This window comes from Scyliorhinus torazame, chromosome 7, assembly GCF_047496885.1.
Source record: "Scyliorhinus torazame isolate Kashiwa2021f chromosome 7, sScyTor2.1, whole genome shotgun sequence".
Taxonomy (NCBI): domain Eukaryota; kingdom Metazoa; phylum Chordata; class Chondrichthyes; order Carcharhiniformes; family Scyliorhinidae; genus Scyliorhinus; species Scyliorhinus torazame.
The window spans coordinates 113,849,333-113,873,404 of record NC_092713.1 but is presented as its reverse complement, the minus strand read 5'-3'; the positions used below and the strand labels follow the sequence as shown (position 1 = coordinate 113,873,404).

At 46.8% G+C, this 24,072-nt stretch overlaps 1 protein-coding gene and 1 long non-coding RNA gene across 2 annotated transcripts in view; one reads left to right on the top strand and one right to left on the bottom strand.

The window, feature by feature from the left end:
• The window catches only part of LOC140426471 (L-selectin-like), a 63,431-nt gene that overhangs the window by 12,904 nt on the left and 26,455 nt on the right, over positions 1 to 24,072 (bottom strand). The window contains exons 2-7 of the mRNA XM_072511284.1: positions 21,919 to 22,006; positions 15,907 to 16,287; positions 10,954 to 11,061; positions 10,159 to 10,344; positions 9,646 to 9,831; positions 2,352 to 2,537 (exon numbers count right to left, since the gene is read on the bottom strand). Coding sequence (XP_072367385.1) covers positions 2,352 to 2,537; positions 9,646 to 9,831; positions 10,159 to 10,344; positions 10,954 to 11,061; positions 15,907 to 16,287; positions 21,919 to 22,006 — 1,135 coding nt within the window. The remainder of the gene's footprint in view (positions 1 to 2,351; positions 2,538 to 9,645; positions 9,832 to 10,158; positions 10,345 to 10,953; positions 11,062 to 15,906; positions 16,288 to 21,918; positions 22,007 to 24,072) is intronic.
• LOC140426474 (uncharacterized) overlaps positions 1 to 24,072 on the top strand; it is a 112,916-nt gene that overhangs the window by 62,475 nt on the left and 26,369 nt on the right. The window contains exon 4 of the long non-coding RNA XR_011948212.1: positions 10,167 to 10,369. This is a non-coding gene — a long non-coding RNA (uncharacterized lncRNA). The remainder of the gene's footprint in view (positions 1 to 10,166; positions 10,370 to 24,072) is intronic.

The window sequence follows — 24,072 nt, the reverse complement described above, 5'->3', positions numbered from 1 at the left end:
TATAGGAAAGAGTGAGAACATCAGGTTCTGGTGTGGGGCAGAGTTGGATAGAGTAGGAAAGTTCCACTTATTATTCGTTTGTGAGCTGTCAGCTAACTCACCTAAAGCAGGAGATGCAGGTGCTTGAGTCAGCTTGAGCACCGCTGAGGTAGGCAGGAAAATACAATAACCAGCCTGATGCTGATTACTATCCAATCATTGCAGCTGGAAAATAGATGTTTGGGTATGAGTTCTGTGAGGACAGGATGGGACTGGACTGGAATTGAATGACCATCTGAACTTGGAGGTAACAATATTTCCATGTATGTGCTGCCCTTATCCTGAATGCCAGAGCAGATCATGAGCTTGGAATGTGCTGCCGAAGAAGCCTTGATGAGTTGCTGTATACAGTAGTTAACGCTGTAGGTAATACACACTGCAACCATGATTCATTGGTGTGGTTGGGCTGAGTGTTGAATCTCAGGAAGAATAGTATCATATACATGACACATTGGTGACCACCCATTGTGGATCAAGTGCCGATCCAGCAGATGCTTTGTCCTATATGGCATTGGCCTTCTTGAGTGAAGTTGCATTCACTAAGGCAAGTGGAGAGTGTTCCATCACACTCTCGACTTATGCCTTGTTGGTGGTGGAAAGGCTTTGGAGAGAAATGATGTGAGCCACTCACTGCAGAATAATGCACCTACTTGCAGCAATAGATCAAAGATCAAACAAAAATGAACCATGTTCCTCCCTAACAACATGGTTATGCCCATGGCTTGAATCCTTCTTCCAAAATTAACAACATGTATAAAATACATCAGAAAGACATTTGAGCCTGGCCCCTACTGTCCGCACTGCCTTCTGCTCCTTCCCATTATAACTCACCACTCCTTGCATTGCCTTCAAACATCAGCTCAGGTTGTATTAAACTAAGCAGTGGCAGTTACTCCTCAGTGGACCCAGTGAATTAATGGTTAATGTTATGGGGAACTGTTGCTCATGTCATATAAATTATTAGATTTAACATTTTGAATTCTCTCAGTTTAAAACAAGGCAATTATATTGCAGTTTTAAAGTAAAATAAGAAGGATATTCATCTCACTTCATGCTTTGAGTGATTTTGATGTAATCAGCAGTGAAACTAACAGAAAGCACTTAACGCTTTCTGATGTGGTCCAGAAGCTGTCAATCAAAGCTTGATGTTTATAAACATTGCAGTTAGTTTCACAGCTGACTCTTCAAAGTTACTCAAGGGTGAAAGGAGATGAATGGAAAAATGCTGACAGCTGGGTGTGTGTGGAAGCTGTCAATCACTGCCTAGAAAATCAATATCCAAGAGAAATGAATGAGTAGCTTGCAGATCAAAGATCGGAGGTGATTTAAACCCAGCTGAGTGGTTTTCACTTTCCAGGAATTGACAGGTGATGCTTCCTGTGGCTGAGCCAGTAGATATATTGCCCAGGTAAGCTTTAAAGCAGTGATTTCTTTTTTCACTGCGTCTGTCTGGACTGCTCTCAAGCTTCCAGACAGGGATCTCTCCTCTGGGGGATCTCTGGTGAGGATCTCTTTAATTAGGGGGTCTCAGGGGTCTCTTTAATTAAAGGGTCTCTGGGGGGTCTCTTGGGGGGGGGGGGTCTTTTTAATTAGGGCTTCTCTGGGGATCTCTTTAAATAGGGGTTCTCTGATGGGGGCATGGTGATGGGGGTCTGGTGGCTGTGCAGACCTTGCATTGTGAGGAGGAGCTGCCCCCTTGTTCCACGCGAGGACCACCACTTCAGGTACACGTTTATCAAGACCCGCACCAATTCATGCCCATGTGATTCACGGCCCAGAGGACTGGACAATCACGAGGGCACGGAGAATATGATGCCCAGCCCATTAAGAGAATGCAACTGTGTCATTAAGACCCATTTGCATCCTTCTGCTGGCACGGGGTGCGAATCTCAATCCAGAAGCCAGCAGGGGAACGGAGTATCGGAAACGGATCCGTGCTGGACGCCACTCCCATTTTCCCCCCCCCGGCGCCCGATTCTCTGCCGAATCAGGAATACCGCTATGGGCAGTGGAGAATCCAGCCCAATGATGGAAAATATCCTACGAGATTGGTATTATATGTAGGGTAGACAATCACCTACCAATATTATGCTACACATTTATTTGAAACCCCAGTACAATAGCATTGAAGGCCAGTGATGATTAATGAGACAGTTGAAATTAAAATAAAGATCTAAATAATTTTCTCCATTACTCCTGACAGTACCAACTCATGGCCAATACTGTTTATAGACCCTGGAACCCCCAGTGGAATGAGGTGCAATTATAGAGAGAAGAAGATATATTAGAACAGAATGTCATTCTCAAACTACCTTCACAGTCCGGTATTGGTGATGACCATGCTCCAGAGCCCTCACACTGAAGACTCACTGACCCGTTCAGCAAGAAACCTTCTACACAGCCAAAGTCACAAGCTGAGTGATAGCTGAAGTCTCCAATTGGATGGGAACAGTTTCTGGTCCCATTTCTAGGGATCTTTAAAACTTTGCATTTCATAACTGGAATAGAAGATTGAAAGTTGAATAATATATGCATTTAAACCTAAATTATCAAGCAGGAATATCTCAATGCATCTTAAAGTAAAGAAACGTTCCTTCATCTTTATCAGTAAGAACTATAATTTAAATTGTGGTTAGTAGACTTAAATGTGAGATTCATTATCATTTTACGTATCCAATCAAAAAAATGAATAATAAACAGATTTATCTGAGAATATATTTATCTATATTATGGAGAACTGGGGAATTCTTTTAGCCACTGATGTTTGCGAGTTGAGTGTAGTTATAGTGGATATTGTTTGTGATATACCTTCACAGCTGGGTGTCTCTGCTGTTCACATTCCTGTTGCATTGCACTGGAGAACCTGTGACCCCTGCAGTGTAAACCCTACTGCGCATTGGAACTTACCCACGGGGCTGGATTCTCCCATTTTGAGGCTATGTCCCCACGCCAGTGTGGGAACGGTGGTGTTTTACAACAGAAGAAAATGGCATAAAACGACCACCGATCCTCCGTTTGGCTGGGGCTAGTATGTTGGCAGCGTAGAGCACCCGGCTCCAGCTGCCGATACAGCCTGGAGAATTACCGGGGCTGTGGCCGCGCATGCGCATTGCGGCAGCCTGCAGCGGCCATGGCGAGCAACATGGCACCAGCCATTCGCGGACCTGGCCTGCGAAATAGTGCCCCCCCCATTGGCTGGCCCGTGTACCCCCAACAGTGCCCCCAGCCCCTGATTCAAATATCCCTGTGCCCGCGAATCGGCCCTCCACCGACTGACTTGAATGAGTCCGCAGCCACCACGCCGAGTTCCCGATGGATGAGACCACATGTGACTGACGGCGTTAGAAACTTGGCCGGTCGGGGGTGGAGCACGGGGGCGTGGCTTCAGGCAATGTCATGAGGCAATCGATCAGAGTACGGCGCTTTGGAGAGGGCGTAGCATCGCGAAAGCGACGCCGCCCTCGATTCGATCGTGAACGGGGATTCTCTGGCTGATCGCCGAAGTCTGAATCGACGTTTCCATTAGGATGGGTGCAATTCATTGTTACTTGGTCAGGAACATTGAAAGTGACACACTGTTCAGCTGGACAGATGGAAATTGGGTGGAATTTAACTAAATGGGAACAAAGCTCATTGCGAGTGCGTTTAGCCGCATGTTTCTCAGAACTACCAGTGCTGAGAAACACGCTATAAAATGGCACTCACATTTGATAGGGGGCCTCAGTGGGGATCACGTGGCTAAGTCCGCACATAGCCCCGTTTTGTGCACTGAGGAGCTCACTCGCCAGAACACCTCAGTGTAACGAGAGATCAGCACACCATTTTTAAATGGAGTCCCAATCCCTCAAGCCCCCAAAGCAATCCCTGACCCTTCCCAAGCCACAATGCACTATGGGAAGGTCCCCACGCCCTTTCCCTCTGGAGGCACCCTCAGTCCAATTACCACCACACACAAACTGCCAGCTTAGCACCTTGGCAGTGCCAATCTGCCACCATGGCAGTGCCCCTGCCAGTGCTATCTGGGCACTTTGGCAGTTCCAGGCTAGCACTCAGCTGGCACTAACAGGGTGCCAGCCTGCCCAGAGGGCATTTACATGGGTGCCTCCAATCAGCTGGAAGATCCCCACAAATGCTGTTCTGTCTAGTTCCCATTTCTGGAGACCAGTACTGAACAGCAATCACCCAAGGTCTCCAAGGCAAAGGGGAATGATCCCTATGCCTCTGGTACCTTGGGAAGCTGCACATTAAAGTGAGACTAGCTGTCTTGCTTTAATGTGCAGATTTGCCAAAAACTGACGTGCGGGGCGCAGAGGTTGCTGAGTGAGTGCTTGCTGAGAAGGGGAGTGAATAACAGGTAAGTTCTTTCTTTCTTTTTCTTTTTTTATCTAGATGGGATGGCAGGTAAGGTAGTGCAATGTTCCTCCTGCAGAATGTTTGAGGTGAGGGACGCCGTCAGTGTCCCTGCTGATTTCATCTGTGGGAAGTGCACCAATCTCCAGCTCCTCAGAAACCCCGTTAGGGAACTGGAGCTGGAGCTGGATGAACTTCGGATCATTCGGGAGGCAGAGGTGGTCATAGATAGAAGCTTCAGGGATGTAGTTACTCCGAAGAATAAAGATAGATGGGTGACGGTGAGAGGGGCTGGGAGGAAGCAGTCAGTACAGGGAGCCCCTGTGGTCGTTCCCCTTAGTAACAAATATACCGCTTTGGATACTGTTGGGGGGGGGGACTTACCAGGGGTAAGCCATGGGGTACAGGTCTCTTGCACGGAGTCTGTCCCTGTTGCTCAGAAGGGAAGGGGGGAGAGGAGTCGAGCATTAGTCATTGGGGACTCCATAGTTAGGGGGATAGATAGGAGATTCTGTGGGAACGAGAGAGACTCGCGGTTGGTGTGTTGCCTCCCAGGTGCCAGGGTGCGTGATGTCTCGGATCGTGTTTTCGGGATCCTTAAGGGGGAGGGGGATCAGCCCCAAGTCGTGGTCCACATAGGTACCAAAGACATAGGTAGGAAAAGGGATAGGGATGTAAGGCAGGAATTCAGGGAGTTAGGGTGGAAACTTAGATCTAGGACAAACAGAGTTATTATCTCTGGGTTGTTACCCGTGCCACGTGATAGCGAGATGAGGAATAGGGAGAGAGAAGAGTTGAACACGTGGCTACAGGGATGGTGCAGGAGGGAGGGTTTCAGATTTCTGGATAATTAGGGCTCATTCTGGGGTCAATGGGACCTCTACAAATGGGATGGTCTACACCTGGACCAGAGGGGTACAAATATCCTGGGAGGGAAATTTGCTAATGCTCTTCGGGAGGGTTTAAACTAGTTCAGCAGGGTCTTGGGAACCTGAATTGTAGCTCCAGTATACAGGGGGTCGAGAGTAGTGAGGTCATGAGCAAGGTTTCAAAGTTGCAGGAGTGTACCGGCAGGCAGGAAGGTGGTTTAAAGTGTGTCTTCTTCAATGTCAGGAGCATCCGGAATAAGGTGGGTGAACTTGCGGCATGGGTTGGTACCTGGGACTTCGATGTTGTGGCCATTTCGGAGACATGGATAGAGCAGGGACAGGAATGGTTGTTGCAGGTGCCAGGGTTTAGATATTTCAGTAAGCTCAGGGAAGGTGGTAAAAGAGGGGGAGGGGTGGCATTGTTAGTCAAGGACAGTATTACGGTGGCAGAAAGGACGTTTGATGAGGACTCGTCTACTGAGGTAGTATGGGCTGAGGTTAGAAACTGGAAAGGAAAGGTCACCCTGTTAGGGGTTTTCTATAGGCCAAAGTTCCAGAGATGTAGAGGAAAGGATTGCAAAGGTAATTCTGGATAGGAGCGAAAGCAACAGGGTAGTTGTTATGGGGGACTTTAGCTTTCCAAATATTGACTGGAAACGCTATAGTTCGAGTACTTTAGATGGGTCCGTTTTTGTCCAATGTGTGCAGGAGGGTTTCCTGACACAGTATGTAGATAGGCCAACGAGAGGCGAGGCCATATTGGATTTGGTACTGGGTAATGAACCAGGACTGGTGTTAGATTTGGAGGTAGGTGAGCACTTTGGTGATAGTTACCACAATTCCATTGTGTTTACTTTAGTGATGGAAAGGGATAGGTATATACCGCAGGGCAAGAGTTATATCTGGAGGAAAGGCAATTATGATGCGATGAGGCAAGACTTAGGATGCATCTGATGGAGAGGAAAACTGAAGGGGTTGGGCACAATGGAAAGGTGGAGCTTGTTCAAGGAACAGCTACTGCATGTCCTTGATAAGTATGTACCTGTCTGGCAGGGACGAAGTGGTCGAGCAAGGGAACCGTGGTTTACTAAAACACTTGTCAAGAGGAGGAAGGAGGCTTATGTAAAGATGAGACGTGAAGGTTCAGTTAGGGCACTCGAGAGTTACAAGTTAGCTAGGGAGGACATAAAGAGAGAGCTAAGAAGAGCCAGGAGGGGACATGAGAAGTCTTTGGCAGGTAGGATCAAGGATAACCCTAAAGCTTTCTATAGATATGTCAGGAATAAACGAATGACTAGGGTAAGAGTAGGGCCAGTCAAGGACAGTAGCGGGAAGTTGTGCTTGGAGTCCGAGGAAATAGGAGAGGTGCTAAATGAATATTTTTCGTCAGTTTTCACACAGGAAAAAGACAATGATGTCGAGGAGAATACGGAGATTCAGGCTACTAGACTAGAAGGGCTTGAGGTTCATAAGGAGGTGGTGTTAGCAATTCTGGAAAGTTTCAAAATAGATAAGTCCCCTGGGCCGGATGGGATTTATCCTAGGATTCTCTAGGAAGCTAGGGAGGAAATTGCTGAGTCTTTGGCTTTGATCTTTAAGTCATCTTTGTCTGCAGGAATAGTGCCAGAAGACTGGAGGATAGCAAATGTTGTCCCCTTGTTCAAGAAGGGGAGTAGAGACAACCCCAGTAACTATAGACCAGTGAGCCTTACTTCTGTTGTGGGCAAAATCTTGGAAAGGTTTATAAGAGGTAGGATGTATAATCATCTGGAAAGGAATAATTTGATTAGAGATAGCCAACACAGTTTTGTGAAGGGTAGGTCGTGACTCACAAACCTTATCGAGTTCTTTGAGAAGGTGACTAAACAGGTGGATGAGGGTAAAGCAGTTGATGTGGTGTATCTGGATGTCAGTAAAGCGTTTGATAAGGTTCCCCAAGGTAGGCTACTGCAGAAAATACGGAGGCATGGGATTCAGGGTCATTTAGCAGTTTGGATCAGAAATTGGCTAGCTGGAAGAAGACAAAGGGTGGTGGTTGATGGGAAATGTTTAGACTGGATTCCAGTTACTAGTGGTGTACCACAAGGATCTGTTTTGGGGCCACTGCTATTTGTCATTTTTATAAATGACCTGGAGGAGGGCGAAGAAGGATGGTTGAGTAAATTTGCAGATGACACTAAAGTCGGACAGTTGTGGACAGTGCAGAAGGATGTTACAAGTTACAGAGGGACATAGATAAGCTGTAGAGCTGGGCTGAGAGGTGGCAAATGGAGTTTAATGCAGAAAAGTGTGAGGTGATTCATTTTGGAAGGAATAACAGGAATACAGAGTACTGGGCTAATGGTAAGATTCTTGGCAGTGTGGATGAGCAGAGAGATCTCGGTGTCCATATACATAGATCCCTGAAAGTTGCCACCCAGGTTGAGAGGGTTGTTAAGAAGGCGTACGGTGTGTTAGCTTTTATTGGTAGAGGGATTGAGTTTCGGAGCCATGAGGTCATGTTGCAGCTGGACAAAACTCTGGTGTGGCCGCATTTGGAGTATTGCGTGCAATTCTGGTCGCCGCATTATAGGAAGGATGTGGAAGCATTGGAAAGGGTGCAGAGGAGATTTACCAGAATGTTGCCTGGTATGGAGGGAAGATCTTATGAGGAAAGGCTGAGGGACTTGAGGCTGTTTTCGTTAGAGAGAAGAAGGTTAAGAGGTGACTTAATTGAGGCATACAAGATGATCAGAGGATTGGATAGGGTGGACAGTGAGAGCCTTTTTCCTCGGATGGTGATGTCTAGCACGAGGGGACATAGCTTTAAATTGAGGGGAGATAGATATAAGACAGATGTCAGAGGTAGGTTCTTTACTCAGAGTAGTAAGGGCGTGGAATGCCCTGCCTGCAACAGTAGTGGACTCGCCAACACTAAGGGCATTCAAATGGTCATTGCATAGACATATGGATGATAAAAGAATAGTGTAGATGGGCTTTAGAGTGGTTTCACAGGTCGGTGCAACATCGAGGGCCGAAGGGCCTGTACTGCGCTGTAATGTTCTATATTCTATGACCCCCTCCCACAATGGGCGGGATTTACACTGCAACACCTCGCGTGATCAGGTAAGATCTTGCGAGGCGTTGCGAGCTGGGTAGATCCCGGGAGTGGGGTCTCCCAGCTTTTATCGCCCACGCTGTGCCTTTTCAGTCACAGTTTGGCTATTTGATCACGCCTGATGTGTTAGTTACTGTGTAATAAAGTTTGTATTTTAATTTTGGTGTGTAATTATAAACATTCAGTTTATTTTTTTTGTCGGGTATGTATTTTCTCAAATCCTCATACATCTTTAACTCCTCCGCCAACAGCCTCTGAGAGACAGACAGAAGTTCTGTTGCCTCTCATGATGCAGTTCTGCGAATAGTTACTTTGAGGTACGTGAGGGCATTCAATCCACATTAAGGAAGAGAAGATTACCTTAATCTGTATTAATAAGAATTACTATTTAAATTATGCTTCCTAGATATAAATGTGAGATTAATTATATCATAGGTTTCCAATTCAAAAAATGGATTTTGTCTATTAATTATAATAAACAGATTTATCTGAGAACATGCATATCTATATTGTAGATAAATTGGAAACTACATGTAGATTTAATTTAGCCAATGGAGTTACGAGTTGAGTTGTAAAGTAAATCTCCGATGACATATGAGTGTTTGTTCAGGAATCTCCAGACCTCCACATTTCATAGCTGAAATATGTTTCACTGAAACCCCAGTACAGTAGCAGCTAAAACCGGCAATGATGTGAAATCTACTGCTTTTTTAAGATATTTTCTCCACTACTCAAAGTACCAACTCATGGCCAATACTGTTTATAGACCCTGGAACCCCCAGTGGAATGAGGTGCAATTATAGAGAGAAGAATATATAGATCATAGAATTTACAGTGCAGAAGGAGGCCATTCGGTCCATCGAGTCTGCACCGGCTCTTGGAAAGAGCACCCCACCCAAGGTCCACACCTCCACCCCATCCCCATAACCCAGTAACCCCACCCAACACTAAGGGCAATTTTGGACACTATGGGCAATTTAGTATGGCCAATCCACCTAACCCGCACATCTTTGGACTGTGGGAGGAAACCCGAGCACCCGGAGGAAACCCACACATACACGGGGAGGATGTGCAGACTCCGCACAGACAGTGACTCAAGCCGGAATCAAACCTGGGACCTTGGAGCTGTGAAGCAATTGTGCTGTCCACAATGCTACCGTGCTGCCCACAAAATTGGAGAATGTGAGCATCAATCCCACCACCTCTTACATGCAAAGCAAGCGCTCTCCCATTTGAGCTCATTCCCCAGACAGCCCAGTATATTAGAACAGAATGTCATTCTCAAACTACCTTCACAGTCCGGTATTGGTGATGACCATGCTCCAGAGCCCTCACACTGAAGACTCACTGACCCGTTCAGCAAGAAACCTTCTACACAGCCAAAGTCACAAGTTGAGAGATAGCTGAAGTTTCCAATTGGATGGGAACAGTTTCTGGTCCCATTTCTAGGGATCTTTAGAACTTTGCATTTCATAACTGGAATGGAAGATTGAAAGTTGAATAATATTTGCATTTATATCTAAATTCATTAAGTAGGAATATCTCAATGCACCTTAACGTAGAGAAGCTTTTCTTATTTTTTACCAATAAGAACTATAATTCAAATTGTGGTTAGTAGACTTAAATGTGAGATTCATTATCATTTTAGGTACTCAATCAAAAAAATACATTTTGGCAATCGATGAATAATAAACAAGTTTATCTGAGAATATACAAATGTATATTATAGAGAACTGGAGAATTAGTTTAGCCACTAATGTTGCGAGTTGAGTGTAGTTATAATGAGTATTGTTTGTGATATACCTTCACAGCTGGGTGTCTCTGCTGTCCACATCCCTGTTGCATTGCACCGGAGATCCTGTGACCCCTGCAGTGTAAACCCTGCTGCACATTGGAATTCACACGTGGAGTCAAAGCTGAAGTTTCCATGAGGATGGGTGCAATCCATAGTCGCTTGGTCAGGAACATTGAGAGTGGCACACTGTTCAGCTGGACAGGAGGGATTGGGAAATGTGTAAGTTACTGTGTAATAAAGTTTGTGTTTTAATTTTGGTGTGTAATTATAAAACTGGAAGGGATGTCACCCTGACTGACATTCTCATTTTCTTTCTCTCTCCCCTTTATTTATTTTTTTGTTCTCTTTTTTTTGCTTTTGCTTCCTTCCTTATTCTTTCCTTACTGGTTTACTTTTTCAAGCGTTCTTGCTTTCTCTGTCCTTTATTCTTTGCTTCCTTCCTTCCATTCTCCCTCTCTCCATTGGACATTCAGAAGCTGCCAACATTGTGATGTTAACAGATTCGGTGATGGTGAGAGATTAGTGTGCACCTCTCCGGTGATTCAAAATGTTACTCAATGTACAAAACACTTTATTATCCAACATAACGTATGTCTTTCAATTAGAGTATTACATTTGAAAACAGCACAAGAAGCAATGGGTTTATTGGATTCATACTCTGTAATAAATAGTTCAATAATTTGTTAACACAATAAGGATGGAGAAAGTAATTTTTGCCTAAATATGTTCAGCAATTTGTTATACTTCAGTGCCGAGAAATTTCAGTCATCGTCAGTCATGGTATTCGATAACATTGTTCTTACCAAATTCACACTCTGCTCCGTAGAATCCTTCAGAACATCGACACGTATAACTTCCAATAGTCTCCACACATTCTCCGTGACCACTGCATAAAATAGACTTGCATGAAGCTGTTAGGAAAAAACAACGTAAATCCATATGTCCATACAGGCAAACGTGGCAAACACTCTGAACTCAATGAGGGCTCATTTTACCAGTCCAAGCTCGTTAGTGACCTGCCTGCCCACCGTCGCCCAAATTGAGGCTTCTTAGTGGTTAAATAATGGCTATCTCAGGTCTACATTCCACCTGTTGCAATTTTCAGGGCTCTAGTTTTGCTCCCCTCTAGGTGCCACATTTACCCCCCCATCCCCACGACTTTAGGAACCGAGCTACCATCCCCTCAAGGCTTCCTGCTATGGCCCCACCAAAAGACTCCCAGTATGACCCTTCCAGCCGGATCCTGGCTCTACAGATTGATTGGTAGCTCTCTGAAGCGGTGGGAGAGGAAGTCATGTCTCCAGCCTATACAGATTTAAATGGCTGCAGGGCAGCGGCTAGGAGCTGGGGTGGCTGTTTCCTTACCAATCTTTTTGGTGGCAATGCGGGAAGTCCTGCCATCTGAAAAATACTGCCCTGTGCTCCTGCTCTTGGTCTCTACAGTCACTGGTGCCTTCTGGAAGTGTACACATGCAGACATTGGGTGAGGGCCTGATCAGCTTCAGCTGTCATCACCCCATTTCATATGTCCTTCTAACAATCACCGTCAAAGCTCGTATCTGAAGAATGCCCATTTAGTTGAAGTGACATGGATAACTAGAATCTACTGTGCTTTGTCCCAGTGAGGACAACACATTCAAGCGTAAGAAGACGGGAAGAAAACTGTGTAAAGGGGAAAAAGGTTGCAGAGATTTATTTTTTACTTGATCACAGGATGTGGGCATCGCTGGCTAGGTCAGCATTTATTACCCATCCGTCATTGACCTGGAGGAGATGGCAGTGAACACTGCTCAATCAATGTGGTGTATCAATGCACCCACAGTGCTGTTAGGGAGGGAGTTACAGGATTTTGACCCAGTAACAGTGAAGAAACAACAATATAGTTCCGAGTCAGGATTGTATGTTACTTGGAGGGAACTTCGAGGCGGTGATGTTCCCATACATCTTCTGCCCTTGTCCTCCCAGGTGAGAGAGGCCGTAGGTTTGGGAGGTGCTGTCGAAGGAGCCTTGATGAGTTGCTGCAGTGCATCTGCAGAGCTGCAGATGGCACACACGGCTGCCACTGTGCAATGGTGGTGGAGGGAGTGAATATTTAAGGTGTTGGATGGGGTGCCAATCAAGCTGGTATCTTTAACCTGGGTGGTGTCGAGCCTCTTGAATGTTATTGGACCAACGCCATCCAGCATCTGGAGAGTATTCTATCTTGTGCCTTGTAGATGTTGGACGAGATTTGGGAGGTCAGGGTGAACCTCGTCTGCACCCTCTCTAGTGCGATCACATATTTCCTATAGTGTGGCGTCCAGAACTGCACATGCTACTCCAGCTGTGGCCTAACAAGCATTTTATACAACTCCATCATAACCTCCCAGCTCTTATATTCTATGCGTCAGCTAATAAATACAAGCATTAGTGGGCAGCGTGGTAACATTGTGGTTAGCACAATTGCTTCACAGCTCCAGGGTCCCAGGTTCGATTCACGGCTTGGGTCACTGTCTGTGCGGAGTCTGCACGTTCTCCCCGTGTGTGCGTGGGTTTCCTCTGGGTGCTCCGGTTTCCTCCCACAGTCCAAAGATGTGCAGGTTAGGTGGATTGGCCATGCTAAATTGCCCTTAGTGTTGGGTGGGGTTACTGGGTTATGGGGATAGGGTGGAGGTGTGGGTTTAGGTAGGGTGCACTTTCAAAGAGCCGGTGCAGACTCGATGGGCCGAAGGGTCTCCTTCTGCACTGTAGATTCTATGATTCTATCCCATCCTGTTGAATGTCAGGGGGCTATGGTTAGATTCTCTTGTTGTAGATGGTTACTTGTGCGTCACTAATTTTAATTGCTGCCTATCAACCCAAGCCTGAATGTTGTCCAAGTCTTGTTGCATATGGTTATGGACTGCTTCAACATCTGAAGAAGTGTGAATGGAATGAACATTGTGGAATCATCAGCAAACATTCCCACCTCTGAGCTGATGATGCTGAGAAGCTCATTGGTGAAACTGTTTAAGATGGCTGGGCCGAGGACACTACCTTGCTGGCCACAGTGTATGGCAGTAATTTAGATGCGAACTTCACTGGGTTTGCAGCCTTATTTAAACTCAGCTGGCAAGCAGCAAACACATGCTAACATCCCCAAACAGCTTTCTGTCAAACCAACATTGTAGTTCAGTGATGCACTATCAATTACTACAAAGACGAGAGTAGTGAATAATCGAAGCTTTATTGAACAAAGATGTGTGGCCTCCTGTAGCTGCTACCAGAATGGGAGCAGCACCGGCGAGCACACACATTTATACGCTGCCTACTGGTCAGAGCCAGCAGGCAGGGATTTACCCATGTATCTCGAGTACAGGAGTCTTACCGTACTACATCTAATTTACATCTAAGACAGTTAGTGGTGACTATCACATTCACCCCCTGTTAAAAAAAGAGTCCGGCGGGGGTGGTGGAAAAATTTACAAGTTCAGTCTGTCGGGGCCTTGATCCTCCGCTGTGATCGCCTCGGTCCTGGTGGGGATGCGTGCGCCGACTTGGTCACCGGTGACTCCGAAAGCGTTTTGTCCTCGTCTTCATCGTCCCCGAGTGGAACCAGTGGGAGGACGGATCCTACTGGGGCGGGGGCCGCGGTGAGGTGCGCTGGGGGTAGGGTGAGTGGTGCAGGGGCAACCGGAGGTGGGGTGTCGGGTGGTGGGCCGTGGGTGGAGATCCAACGGGTGCCAGGTCCCGGAGGGAGACTGTGTCCTGGCACCCGTCGGGGTGCGCCACGTAGGCGTACTGCAGGTTTGCGTGCAGTAGTTGGACTCTTTCGACCAACAGGTCTGACTTATGGGTCCGCGCATATTTGCGAAGGAGGACGGGTCCAGGAACTGCCAGCCATGTTGGAAGACTGAGACCCCGTTAGTGACACCGAAGGGAACCCTAAGGAAGTGATAGAGGCGGCCATCTGCTTCGAACGCAGTGTATGGCCGGTCCTCGTTGCGGATGGGGAGCTGGTGGTCGGCGGGACTTCAGGTCCACTGTGGAAAAGACCCAGTACTGTGCAATCTGATTGACCATATCAGATATGCGTGGAAGGGAGTACGCGTCGAGCTGCGTGTGCCGATTGATGGTCTGACTGTAGTCAATGACCATCCTGTGTTTCTCCCCAGTCTTTACTACTACCACTTGGGCTCTCCAGGGACGCTGGGCCTAGAAACAGCGGCGACCGACTGGGCCTGGCACACAGCAGCAAAATGTCCCTTCTTTCCGCAGCCATTGCAGGTTGCGCTCCGCGGCGGGCACTGCTGCCGGGGGTGTTTGTTCTGCCCACAGAAGTAGCATTTGGGCCCCCCGGGGTTGGCCGGCTGCCGCATGGCGCAGGCTTGTGGTGGGCTGGGGGCGGTAGCTGGTGGGGCCCACGATGCCCATGATGGTGCCGTGCGGTCGGGAGCGTATGACTGGACGTTACGGGAGGCCACTGTTAACGAGTTAGCGAGCTGCCTGGTTCCTCCAATAGGCGCTGGCGGATGTACGCCAACCCCATGCCCGTAACAAAAGCGTCTCTGATTAAAAGTTCTGTATGCTGGACTGCTGAAACTGCCTGGCACCGGGGAGTTGCTGGCTCGTGGACAGGAGGTGCCTGGCATATAGTTTGTTGACCGGCCGAATTTAATGTCCTTTCAGGAGCTCCATTGCTTCGGCGTAAATGGGCGCATCCCGGATGAGAGGACAAATGTCAGGGCTCACCCGTGAATAAAGGACCTGGAGCTTCTGTGCGTCTGAGGGTTCTTCAGCGGATGTTCGGAGGTAGCTTTCGAAGCAGGCTAGTCAGTGGTCAAAAGCGGGCTTCGCGTTGGCTGCTTGAGGGCTCAGCTATAGCCGATCAGGCTTGATGCGAAGTTCCATCATTTTAAAATCTTTGCTCAATAAATTGATGCGCTATCAATTACTACAAAGACGCGAGTAGTGAATAATCGAGGCTTTATTGAGCAAAGATGTGTGGCCTCCTGTACCTGCTACCAGAATGGGAGCAGCACCAGAGAGCACACACATTTATATGCCGCCTACTGGGCGGAGCCAGCAGGCAGGGATTTACCCATGTACCTCTAGTACAGGAGTCTTACTGTACTACATCTAATATACATCTAATACGGTTAGTGGCTACCACATTCAGGTCATTGCGTCACTTGTATCTGGGAGACAATTGGAAGTGTGAGAAATGATAAGGGGTTGAGATGTAACGTGTCCCGGAGAAGAGGGTAATGATCAGGAAGAAGGGTGTGTTTAGGAGGTTGGGAACATAATCCGGAGAGATGGGGAGGTGATTTGGAGGTGTTGTAGACCAGGAGGCGCTCAACCGGAGCTGGCAAAGATGGGAAGTACCGTGATGGTGCAGGGAGGGCCATTCCTGTATCCCTAGCTCCACATTCAGGAATGTTTTTTCAATCAATTTACCTTTTTGGTAACGTTATGCTTAAAATCTGATTGGCTTTCCAGTTTTTGCTGGGCCAGTTGCCTGTATGACCATCTTGCCTCTTTTTAATTCCCCTTCTTCACATTCAGAATAGGCCTGAGGATTTCTAACTCCGTGCATGTGAGATGTTTAGCATTTACTGAAACAGTTGAATGAATAACCTATTAATTAGCCCATTCGGAAAGAGCATTGCTACAAATTAACTCATTAGCTTTACATTAATCAATCCTCTCGCTTCCTTTTTTCAAAAACTTTTGGATATATTTTGTTTTAAAATTTCAAATACATTCTATGAAAAAGTAGGCAAACAAAATCTTACCTAAATAGCATATTGCTCGTTTCATTTTTCCGCAGGGATCGTTATTCCACATTCCTGTATCATTGCCTCTCTTTATATAAATCTCTACACAATCTTCTGACCCATCAGTTGGTTCGCCTTTAGCCCAGTTTTCTGCCTCTCTGGTCAGTGTTTTGTTAGTTCCAACCCAGGTCCAAACATTATGAATCCTTCTTATTCCAATCCAGTAATAAGATGGATTCTTTGGTAGCATCGCATTCAGATAGTTATTTTCTTCACTGTTCTGAATTGCAACCATGTCAGTGAAGGACTTTTGGCAATACTTTCTGGCATCTGGCCATGTCATATCGTTTGGTGAAAAGTTATAGTTCCAGCTGTGGACTCCTTCCCAAATTGCTAGTTCTGTGAAGACAGTAAATGTTCTTATAATAAAAACAGAAAATGCCAGAAGTACACAAGAGATTCATCGGCAGCTGTAAAGTTGGTTGATGTTTTGATTGGAAGCAACTCCTTTAGGAATAAAACTGAAAGAGAATCGTTAGACAATCTCTCCGTTTTCAGTTTGGAGAAAGGGACTTAGGCCTGAAACATCGACCCATCCTTTATGTTCAGGAGAGAGAGAGGGGCAAATTGAACCTCTTTATCCACTCACTTTCTGTCCATATACAGAAGTGTTTTTTGAATTATTTTTAAGTAGGTTGTGGCACATTTCCCCAAATACTTGGGGGTGTGGCCCAATTTTATAACACGCAGCAAACTCTGTTTCTGATTGACTCAGAAGAATGGCTTATTCCACATTCAAACCGAGGGAAAGGAATGTTTGCATCACACACGCACACTCATAGATAAAGTCGCCATATTCCCAGATGACCATAAGCTGCTTTCCCCTTTGAGGGGGAGAGCTGACTGATGGTGATTTAACCTGAGGATCACCACAACTCAGGTGAGGGGCAAGGTTGAGAAGGTGGGGCCTTCAGGAATGACCTCAGCCAGTTCAGGAATTGAACCTGTGCTGCTGGCCTCACTCTGCATCTTGAACCAGCTGTCCAGCTGACTGAGCTAAACCAGCCCCCTCGCACACTCATATACAGTAAAGGGAACTAAACCGCTCTTCTGACTGTAGCTGGGTCAAAATCCTGGAAATCTCTCCCTAACAGCACTCTGTGTGTACCTACATCCCAGGAATTGCAGCACCAAGGGCAATTAGGAATGGGCACTAAATGCTGGTCTAGCCAGTGACATGCACATCCTGTGATCAAACAAAAAAGAAATATCTGTAACTTTTTACAACTATGGATAACAACAGTAAAAGAACCACAGAAATGAATATTAGTTCATGTGCTTTCCAGAGTCCAGAAAGTCAAAGTAAACAGAGAGTTTTCTTCATGGTGGAGTTCAGTTCAGATGAGTCGCTGGTTGGAGACAGAAGCAGGAAAAGTCCTTGGAGGCAAATGAGGGTGCAGCACGCTGTGGCTTCTGTGCCTAGACTGCTTGGCAGGTGATGGTCTGATGCTTTTAAAATAAAACAGGTTTTGAGGAGTTGAGAAATGGTGGCCAGCTGCTTGGACTGCTGGGAGCTCTCCTCTTGCTCTTTTCAGGCTGCAAGTAATCAACAGACTGATCTGTGAGGCTAGAAATGTAACATTAAAACTGACTAAGAGGCTAGAAGCATGGAGCATGTGACTTGGACCATTAATGGGTTAAATGCAGCTTCACTGCACCTCTGGCCAAAATCCATTGCTTCTCTTCAGAGTTAAATTGTAGTTTTTTACTGCAATGTTAGAACCCACACGAGACCTACAGGGTTGGAGCAATCAGTCTCCTTGTGAGACTGGTCAAGTATGAGCTCCCCCGCTGAGGAGGCAGAGAGCCCAAGGACATTCATGATTGAGTTCTACATGAAGTCAACCAGGTATAGAACCGACAGAGCAGACCCGGCTGGAATCTGATGTATATTGTTAATATAATTGCTTCAAAATAAACATAGTTTTCTTTCACCCACTCAATTCGGATCTGTCTGTTGTCTACTGAACACATCTTCAGGTATAACGAGTTGTGATACCCCTTCTTTGTCATCTCCCCAGTTGAGGAGCCAGTTCGTCTGTTGGCCTACTAGTTTAATGATTTTGATCTGGCTTTACAATGGGGTAGGAGATTTCACAAGGATGAGAGTGGAACTCTTTTGTTCTTGTACCCTCTGTTGGAAGCTTCCAGAACAGGTGGTCAATATTATGAGTCATGTGACACATATCTTTTCATTCAGCATAAATCCATTTTAAAATTGTAAAAAAGAATAAAGTTTTTATGTACACAATTTTGATATATTTTCATGCCTTATTGATCTTTCCTCTGCGGAGATTGATGAAACTGTTGTATTTTAAATGTGTTCTGTTTTCATTTTAGATTTCCACTATTTGTAATTTTAAAAAATTCTTTTGTTCACATGGTAATGAAAAAGCTCACTGTAATGCAACACTCCTGAGTTACTGAGTGGTGTTTAAAATTCTGTCCAATTCATGTTCAAATTGAGCTTACATCACAGTCTGACCAAAGTTACTGCCATTCTCTCTGATAACCTAACCTTTCACTCCTCAACAAACCAGCCTGATGTGGATTTCTGCTCTACCCTTTCCTCTCTTAGTCTGTAGAGCTTCCTTGGGGGTCTAAGCAAGTCAAGGAAAAGAAAACCAAATGGCCAGGATCAATCCCTGACATTTGAAGAATATACTAAAACTGAGCTTACCGTAGTTTCTTTGGGTGGAGTTTGATGTCCTCCCCATGGAGTATTGAATCAGGGAAGGTGGCAGTGTGGACTCTGCTGTCTTCCCGTCTCTGCCCCAAATACGTCTGTGGTGGGCAGGCCTGTGGACGGCCTTCCTGCCCGGCCACCATTAGAGGCCTTTAAGTAATGCCCGTGGCCTCATCCCCCCCCATCACTGGTATTAACCCAGCAGCAGGGGGGTCGCCATTTGGTAGCACCATAAGCAAACTATATGGGTTTCCTTGCTGCCTGCTGGGGAGGCCGGTGGGGGTCCCTAGCTAGGATCAAGAAAAGAGGCCGAATGTGAGTCAAGTTGGACAAAGAGGCTGGGTGAACTGAAAGCCTGCCATGCAGTTATCTACGTTGTTTTGGTTCAATTAGATGCATGTTCCCTTTTCCAGTTCTAACGAATAGGAATGGGCCTGAAACATTAGGCGGAATTTAATGGTGGCGCGTTTTCCGATGGCGGAGGCAGCCTGCCATTTGTCGTCGGCGGTAACCTCAGATCCTGCCGATGTCTACATGGCTCACCTGCCCCGCTGCTGGGGAACACGTCGGAGATCTTGGCTGATGACACCAGTGCGGTGGCCAGAGACTGCAGCAGAGAGCTACTACAACGAAGCTCACAGTGCCACCAGATTTGTGACAGCTGTGCGTCGGGTCCCTTAAGATGCACTTCCACTGCCTTGACAGGTCCTGTGGGACTACAGTACAGTCCCCAGAGGGTTTCTCACATCATGGTGGTCTGCTGTGCCATACATACCCTGGCTCGGTAACGGGTCGACAACCTTTGTGAGGAGGACTTAGGGAAAGGGAATGCGTCCTCGGATGAGGGGGACATTCAAGACAGAGTTGAGGAAGAGGCCATTGAGGATCCAGAGGCTGGAGGGCAGGCAGGGGCAAGGGTGTGCAGGGGCAGAGGGTTAGGGATGCTTTCATCACCTCCTGCTTCATGGAGTAGGTCCAACATGTTGTCCGACAGCGCCAAACCTGCCCCCCAGGACGTTGTCACCCCTCTGCGACCAGGAGATGGACGTTGCGGAGATCTTATTCATCAGGGTGCTTGGGCTGGGGAACCCTTGAGTGCCTGCTGCCCAGTCATTGCAGGAAGGTGATGATGACTCACAGTGAGGAATGGTCCACCTCAACTATATCTTATGCCTGACTGCTGTCTGTTTGCTGCCAGCATGCTGACTCCCCGATCACGTCTGACTGAGGTTCGACCTTACATTCCTTTGTCCTTTAGCTCTAGAGGAGGATTAGGGGCGAGGGTCTTGGGTTCACTAATTCTTGCCCGAGCCCTATCACTCCGAATGAAACATTCGCTAGGCCTAACCTAGCCTGACATTAAGGGACAGTGAGAACAATTGTGTCCAGGTGGGGAGAAGCGCAATGCCACTGGGAGGAGGGTTAAAGAATGTGAAGTGTCAAGGTGGTGAAGATCAATAATATTTAATTCAGTGACATGTGCAGATATTACAAGTGATAATGACCCTCAAATGACTTCCTGCCCCAGGCTTTCCACTGCGGGCAGACACTGCAAGGCAGTGTTGGCCTTGCAGGTGCCACACATTGCCGGCAACATCTCCTGTGACAGAAGGATTTGGGACTCTTCCATTTGGCTTTGCAGTTGCAGAAATGCCGCTGATATTCCCTCCTGTTATTCCTGGCTCTACCTTTGCATCTCCAGCAGCTCAGTGTCAGAGGACACTTCTGCCTCCACGTGATGTGCAGCAGGAGCTGTGTGGTGCTCGCCAGAGAGTGACTCAGAAGCCTGCCTGTTAGGTTCCCCCACTGAGGTATGTGTCTCTGTGATGGTGAATGGTGCGGGTGAAAGTTATGACACTTCATCTGTATCTTCCTCCAAGATCTCCCTGGTGGTTTCGAGGGTGTGCGGTGAGAGACTGTTGGTGGATGGGCTAGGCTCTTCGGGTGATATTCCTGCAAGGCAAGGGACATGGTTTTAGTACATGGCCTGGTCAAGGGTTTGGACGACACAGATCTCACTTAAGACAGGTCATCTGGATGAAAGTGCATTGTTTCCTCATTCTTCTCTTGCAAGCCCACCTAGCTCTCAGTGCAGGCCCATCCTGCTCCTCCCTTGCGAGCTCCATGGTTCTCAGGATCCTCAGTTCGGACATCCCACTGCCGGTTTTTGCTCACTTGCATCAGTGTGGGTGAGTTTCTCTTGCAAGAACACAAATGGGGACAATGTGAGCAGGACGCCTGGCGGGTCAGAGGTCGATGACACCTCGAACGTGTGAGCACTGTGCTTAAGCAGGGAGAGGTTGTGGTGAGGAATGCCGAGGGGGTTTGAGAGATGCTGGTGAGTGACCGAGTGCTGGGGTCCCATGAGGTGGAGGCACGTCGGATTGAGGTGACATTCTGGAGGGTGACGGAAATTGCAGTGAAGAGAGGAAACGGGGAGCTCTTACCCTGGCTGATCAGAGAGGTCATTCATCTTTTTTCTGCATTGCACAGCCGTCCTCTTGGTCAGGTTTCTGGCACTGATCAATGCTGCCACTGTCTTCCAGGCAGAATTTGTAGTAATAGTAGTTATCTTTATTGTCACAAGTTGGTTTACATTAACACTGCAATTAAGTTACTGTGAAAATCCCCAAGTCGCCACACTCCGGTGCCTGTTCGGGTACATTGAGGGGGAATTCAGAATGTTCAATTCACCTAACACCACGTGATTCGGGACTTGTGGGAGGAAACTGGAGCACCCGGAGGAAACCCACGCAGTCACGGAGAGGGCGTGCAGACTCCGCACAGACAGTGACCCAGCTGGGAACTGAACCTGGGACCCTGGCACTGTGAAGCAACAGTGCTAACCACTGTGCTACCGTGCCACCCCAATGTCACATGGCTGGTAGGCATCCTGCCAGCCTGAGGGCATGTTGTAACCCGCCTCTCCTACATGGTAAATTGAGGAGCCTCTCCCCCTCCGTAAATCGAGGAGCTGCTTTCCTTACTGCCATTCTCCTGGGGTGAACGAGTGCAAGTGCTGTGAAGCTGTCTAAGTGCAGTGCCCCCTTCATTGAAGAGATCAGATTACCTCAGGGGGTGGCGAATCAGATACTTCGTGCCTCAGGCGTGGCGTTTTTCACCTGGGGGGAAAATAAATTCTTCTAAGTACCTGAAAATCGCGGTCCGGATTGAGCTGCTGGGGCTGTTGGGAACCACACCTATTTTACCCAGGAAATTCCACCCCTTGTGTTCTAATACCAGTACTAAAATCCTTACAGAGAAACAGGAGAGTGAAACCTTACCATAAAACAGAACTAAAAGCCAAAAGTGAATGACACACTTCTGAATCTGACAATGTTTCTGTCGAGCAAAGATTTCCAAACAAACGCCCTATGGAAAGAAAACCAAAAATTGTATTATATATTTTCACGTAAAAATGTATGTATAGATATATTCATATATACATACATAAAAATAACATAAATCTATACATATTAGGTAAGTACATGTGCATTTTTATATGTGGCTAGTTTCAGCCATTTCAAACCTTCAAGTAATTAAAACTACAGATTGGACATATTTGCAATTTTAATGACTCTCCCACTGTCACGAGTATGGCCCTATCCATTCCCATCTCTGTTTCACAGAACCACAGAAAGCTTTAGCACAGAAGAATGTAAGGATATTGTGTCTATGCTGGCTTTATGTTAGAGCAATCCAAAGCTAATCTTATTGCCCTGTGCATCACTATCACTTTTTATTTTCCTTTGCATTGAGTATTTATCCAATTGTTTCCTTAAAATATGCAATGGACTCTACCTCAACCACTGCTTGTGTTACAACATAAATAAAGGTGTCTCTCTCTCTCATACACTGAGGTACTCTTTGTTGACCTTTCCAATGGCAGAGAGTAGGGAAATCCCTCTGTCAGACCTGTCTCCCTTCTTGAAGATGGTCACAATTAAGATGTCTCTGAGATTGTCTGGCATGCTCTCTTCCTTCCAGACAAGGGTGATGTGTTTGTGGATTCTTGTTAAGCATGCCTCTCCGATGCATTTTAGTACTTCTGCGGGGATTCCATCTGTCCCAGAGGCCTTGTTGTGCTTCAGCTGTTGTACAGCCTTTTTGACCTCACGATGAGCTGGGGTTGCGCTGAGATGGTGGCAGGCAGTGTGTTGCGGGATGGTGTCGAGGATACTTGCGTCAAATGCTGCGTTTTAGCTGAGGAGGCCCTCGAAGTTCTCTCTCCAGTGGGCATTGACTGCCTCTTTGTCTTTGATGAGTGCCTCCACGTTTTTGTCTCTCAGTGGGGTGGGACATTGGGTACTCGGACCATAGATGGTTTTGATTGCGCTGAAGAAGCCGCGCATATCGCGGTTGTCAGCCAGTTGCTGAGTCTCCTGCGCTCTTCCATCGACTCCAATGCGCCAATGTAGTCTTCAGACGCCTGAGGAAATGAGTGAGTGAAGACCGAGACCTCAAATCCAGCACCAAACACATGGTCCACAGAGCAGCCGTGATCCCCGCCGTCCTGTATGCATGAGAAACATGGACAATGTACAGCAGACACTTCAAATCCTTGGTTAGATATCACTACGCTGCCTCCGCAAAATCTTGCCAATCCACTAGCAGGATAAGGGAACCAACGTGACCGTCCTCCCCAAGCCAATATCTCCAATATCAAGGCACTGGTCATGTTCAACCAGCTGTGATGGGCATTGCCCGCATGCCCGACACAAGATTCCCGAATCAGGTGCTCTATTCCGAGCTCTGCAATGGCAAGCGATCAATAGGAGGGCACAGGAAATTCTACAAGGACACTTTGAAAACCTCCCTAAATAAATGCAATATCCCCACAGGAACGTGGGTGGGAATTGCTTGCCTTAGAAAGCAAAACTGGAGAAAAAGCATCTACGAGCGCACCAATCACCTCGTGTATCATAGGATGAAGCAAGTATAAACAGCGGAAAGAGAATGCAGAATTCAGAGCACCCCACCCACCTCATCAAACACCACCTACCAAACCTGTGGCAGGGTTTGCGGATCCAGGATTGGACTATTCAGCCACCGCAGAACCCACCTCCCCGGAGTGGAAGCAAATCATCCGCAATGCTGAGACACTGCCCAAGAAGAAGAAGGCTCTTTGTTGACCCAAATCCCTTTGAATTTCATCAATTGAGTTGGCATTTATTTATTTTTTAAAAATATATTTTATTCAAAATTTTGTGGCCAAACAAAACAATACAAAGGTTTTCCTTTTTTCGACAATAAAACAGTATAAATAACAGTGGCCATTTTAACAAATAAATAAATAATATGTAAACTAAATGGCAACTGCCATATCAAAAATAATAACTCTCCAAAAATAAAATCGAGAAGTCCAATATACATAACCTGCTACAAATATCTATACACAAACATCCCTGAGGACCCGCCCGGGCCCTCCCCCCCCGCCC